Source organism: Meleagris gallopavo, chromosome 20, assembly GCF_000146605.3.
Source record: "Meleagris gallopavo isolate NT-WF06-2002-E0010 breed Aviagen turkey brand Nicholas breeding stock chromosome 20, Turkey_5.1, whole genome shotgun sequence".
In the NCBI taxonomy this organism is placed as follows: domain Eukaryota; kingdom Metazoa; phylum Chordata; class Aves; order Galliformes; family Phasianidae; genus Meleagris; species Meleagris gallopavo.
In genome coordinates, this window is record NC_015030.2 from 4,949,266 (window position 1) to 4,953,506 (window position 4,241).

The 4,241-nt window shown below is 64.8% G+C and overlaps 1 protein-coding gene across 2 annotated transcripts; it reads right to left on the reverse strand.

Annotated features, from left to right (window-relative positions):
* Positions 1–961: 961 nt before the first annotated feature.
* On the reverse strand, positions 962–4,193 carry SLC25A10 (solute carrier family 25 member 10). 2 transcript variants are annotated; one of them, XM_003202722.4, is made up of 10 exons: positions 3,249–4,175; positions 3,043–3,157; positions 2,919–2,967; positions 2,593–2,634; positions 2,444–2,487; positions 2,007–2,077; positions 1,837–1,929; positions 1,583–1,660; positions 1,455–1,511; positions 962–1,193 (listed from the first exon to the last, which is right to left on the reverse strand). In XM_003202722.4, exons 1-10 carry the CDS (start codon positions 3,336–3,338, stop codon positions 1,092–1,094), a joined length of 741 nt encoding a protein of 246 aa, XP_003202770.1. In that variant the 5' UTR covers positions 3,339–4,175; the 3' UTR covers positions 962–1,091. The 2 variants fall into 2 exon arrangements, with proteins under 2 accessions (XP_003202770.1, XP_019477220.1); XM_019621675.2 differs by lacking the exon at positions 1,837–1,929 and having other exon boundaries at positions 3,249–4,193.
* Positions 4,194–4,241: the final 48 nt, after the last annotated feature.

Consider the following 4,241-nt stretch of genomic DNA (forward strand, 5'->3'; position numbering starts at 1 on the left):
CCCGCGCTGCCCCGAGCACGGCCCGGCCGCGGCTCCCCCGCCCGGCGTTGGGAGGTGCCCTCGGGGCAGGGACGGTCCCGTTCCGTGAGGGCTGAGGGGGGTGAGCCCGGACCCCCCCATCACCTCCGCTCCTCCGGGGGTGCAGCTCTGGGAGGGAGGGAGCACCGCATCCCCCGCTCTCCCCTCCCCACGCGATCGGGACGCCGCGGTTGTTCCGCTGTTTATTTATTATACATTACGGTCACAGCTATTCCAGTTCTTTGATCCCTCGGGGCCACTCCGCACAGCGCTGCGCGTGCAGAGGGCGATGCCCGCAGCCCCCGTGCAGGCAGAGTAGGGCGGGGGGGCTGCAAGGCGGGGGGGAGGCTTCGGCACCTCAGTGCGTGGAGAAGCGGGGCAGGACGGACACTGCAGGGCTCGGGGACGGTGATGAAGGCAGCGGCAGGAGCACAGCAAGGCAGCGCGGCCGCCCCACGCCCCCTCCAGGTCCCTTCTTTATCATTGGTATAAGGCACAATCCCTGAAGAGCCCAGCGGCCGGCGGCCGCTGGGGAATTTTGGCTGAGCAGGAGACGGGGGGGAGGGACGGACCGTTTTGGCTGCACGGGGACAGCGGAGGAGTAGAGGAGGACAGAGGCACTCAGCGGGGAACGCTTCCGTGCGCCAAGCCCGCCTCCACCCTTGCTCCACGTCCATCCTTGCTGCCGCAGGAGAGGTGGGAGCTGGGAGCCCCCTGCACGCAGCGCTGCTCTGCACAAGTCCCGGCTGCAGCCTGGGCACAGCAAAACAGCCCCCGCGAGCCCCTCCCGCTGCGAGCTGAGCCCAGGCGGAGGCACGAGGCTGTGCACCGGGACCGGGCTGCGGCCACCCCGGTAGGGGAGAGGGCAGAGCCACGGCAGGGGAAGGTGCAGTGCAGAGGGGACGAGGCCCAGGGACGTCCCAGAGGTAACGGAGATGCTGAGAATGGAGGAGGGGGTGGGATGGGGGCTGGGACCGGCCGGCCCCGGGTGCAGGGATGTGGGGAGGGGGACAGCCCCGGCCCAGGGCGGTGGGGGTTCTGCGGTCCCAGGGAGCAGGGTCCGGCCCTCCTGCTCAGGTGACCACTTTGATCCCAAAGTATTTTCGCAGCTGTTCCAGGAAGACAAAGGTAAGGACGGTGTGAGGAATGAGGCGAATGGCAGCGGGAACGAAGCCCTGCAATGGGACAGTGAGAAGGGAGTCAGTGCGTGCTTCCACTTGGACCAAGAGTGCCTGCAGCCCGACCATGGGGAGCAGCCCATGTGCTGGAAGGTGGGGATGGCCTTGGGGGAACATCAGACTGGCTGCATCTGGAAGGAACCTTGTGCTCCAGGGCCTGGCACAGGACCAGGGCTACACAGCCCTGAGAGCTCCATCCCAACACTGCTATGGACACTGACCTTCATTCCTGCCCGACCTCCCCTTACACTCACGTACCTTGTAGAAGGCGAGCGGGCCGAGCTTGGCAGTCTCCATGGCACAGTGCACGACACCCTGGGGCAAGAGGGAGAGAGCTGATGAGGCACTGCAGGAAGGGGCCGGGAGCTGCAGGGGGGGTCACTCACCCGATACTCGCCCTGGGAGTTCATGAGGCGCGTCTTCAGCACATCCAGGGGCTGGCACAGGAATGTGGCACATCCACCCTGCGGGAGGCACCGGGATCATGGCTCTGCCATGCAGGATGATGGCTCTGGGGTATGACCCAGTGCAGGGAGTGGCAAGGAGCCTCCGTGCTCTATCTGAGCCCCCGAACACCACCCTGAGCCTGAGCTCAGCTGCAGACAGCCCCATCCCCAGCACTGCCCCCTGCCCTGCTCACAGCAATGAAACTGGCCAGGAAGTGTGTGAAGATGTTGTCCGACAGCAGCCCAGTGGTGAGGACAAGCTGCTTGGCTTGGTCATAACAGGAAAGCTGCAGGGATAAGCTGTTAGTGCACATTCTTCCTGTTGTGCCATGCACTGCCCCAGCCCCCGGCCCCGCCATCCTACCTGCCCCACGGTGACCAGGGCCCCTCGGCTGGATGCCATCGTTGCTCCCGAGAACAGCTTCTTCAAGCCCTCTGCGGACAGGGGACGAGCACAGCCCTGGGGCACTGCTTATACTCCTCTCCCCCTAGGAGACTCCTTCCCCACCCCTCTCCAGCATCTCATGTCAAGCACTCTATGTCACAGCATACGCCAGGTCCACAGGAATGGAGTCCCTTCATGTCAATTCCATCCCCTCCTGCTGCCGCTCATTCCCCAGCCTGCTTCAGCTCGTTTTTCCCAGCAGCTCCCAGACAGTGCCTCTCACTGCACTTGGTGTGCTGCCATGCCCTGTGCCATAGCCAGGTGCTGCAGTGATGCCCTCAGTCCTGCAGGCCCATGGCTGCCCCATCCCTTCCCCTCTCCACTTCTCTCTCCCCCCGCTGCCAATACAGCCTCACCTTCCCGCAGGACGCGGTACATGCCATCCAGGGCATGGGAATAGCTGCAAGGAGCAAGAGGGGGAGATGTCAGGGGCTGAGATTCCTCCACGTGCTGCCCCCCACAGCACTGTCTTCCCCCAGCCCTGCAGCATCCACTCCCCACTCACTTCCGCCGCAGGTGAGCCGGCTGCTTGACATCGTTCTGCATCCTGCAAGGCAGAGCAGGGGGGTGTCATGTTCTTTATGGGTGGCTGCGGTGGGGGAGACCGCTGCCCTCCTGCAGCACTGAGCTGGGCTCTGCTCAGGGCAGCAGCTCCTTCCCAAAGGACAAGAACCAGCCCTCCAGGGCCCTGCTTGGGGCCGTCCCACTGGAACAGCTCTTGTCTTTCCAGATCTGGAGATCCCCACCAGGACCTGCTCTGATTGCGGGGGGGCGGGACAAGAGAGACATAAGGAAGAGGGGGAACAGCACAGCAGCACAGGCAGAACTGACCTGACATTCACCATGTCCGCTGGGGTCCCCACAAAGCCGCCAGTGAAGCCTGCAGCCAAAGCACAGCCGTGCTCAGAGTTCCTCCAGCCTCAGGGAACCAGAGGGATCCCACCACCCTGCTTACCTCCCACTGCTCCCAGCAGCACTTTCTGATAGAAGGGGGGAGGCCCCTGGCTGCCACGGCCCAAGTGGTCTCTCGCAGTCTCATAGATGGCGAAGCGAGTCAGAGAGTACGTCATCTGGGGGAGAGGGAGGGCGTCCTGCTGGGCCCCACTGGCCGGCCCTGCAGTGTGGGCACCAACCTGGCAGCACCCACCTGGCAGCACCCACCTGGCGGCACAGCGATGCGCTCAGCCCGTTGTACAGCGCCAGGACGCCGTCGGTGCGGACCACGCGCAGCGCCATCCCCATCATCCGCATCTTCACCTCCTGCTGTGTCTGCAGGTGGACCTGGGGCAAAACCTGCAGGTGTCAGGGCACTGCCCCACAATGAGCAGCTCCTGGAGCTCCTCAGCACACTGTGAGCTGCCGCAGCTCCAGGCTGCTCGCATCAAAGGAGCGCTTGGAATCTTTCCTGGCCCGGCCCAGGAGCACACGGCTGGAGGTGCAGGAGGTGGAGTGCTGAGCAATGCCCCTCCCATGTGGCTGCCAACTTGAGTGGCTGCAGGAGCACGGCACAGGGCAATGCCAGGGTGTGCAGCCAACCAAGGAAAGCCCTGGAGTGCATCACCAGTAGGATGGCCCAGAAACACGTGAGCAAGTGAGCAGCCAGCACAGCTCTGGTCAGAAGGAACCAGGCAGCACTGCTGCTTTCATGACCTCCTGCCGCCCTGGGCGCACGTGGCACCGGGCCTCCAGGAACTGCAGGAGGAGCACAGGCAGAGAGCACTGCAGCACTGCTCCTGTGCACAGCAGCCCCACTGGAGCAACTCAGCAGTTCTAGCACCAGGAGCGAGCAGGACTGCACTGGGCTGCTGCAGAGGGGCCTTCATGTAGGAGCTGCGTCATCCTCTGCCGGAGTGTGTCCTGAGCACAGCGCAGCTCTGTGCCGCGGGTCAGAGCCCAGGGGACATCGCAGCATGGGACGCACAGCAGGACGGTGGGAGAATACAATCCAGCTCCCGCTGTGCAGGAAGGGCTCGGCTTTGGGAGCCGGAACTCACTGCGTGCAGCAGCAGCCGGGGCCGTGCAGGGCAGGCGGGGGCCGTGCACCTGCAGCCGGGCTGGGTGGGACCCCGGGGTCCAAGGTCCGCAGGCACAGAGGAGCGCCCTTGATCCCCTGCCCGGCTCGGGGCCTCTCCGCTGTAGCTGTGGTCCAAAGGC

What these genes read in the sequence shown, in the direction of transcription:
- SLC25A10 (XM_003202722.4), bottom strand. Translation starts at nt 3,338, where the DNA reads ATGCGGATGATGGGGATGGCGCTGCGCGTGGTCCGCACCGACGGCGTC. An exon ending in GCGGACATGGTGAATGTCAG is followed by an intron (nt 2,635 to 2,918) that starts GTCAGTTCTGCC and finishes TCTGCCTTGCAG; the next exon opens with GATGCAGAACGATGTCAAGC. An exon ending in CCGGCTCACCTGCGGCGGAA is followed by an intron (nt 2,488 to 2,592) that starts GTGAGTGGGGAG and finishes TGCTCCTTGCAG; the next exon opens with CTATTCCCATGCCCTGGATG.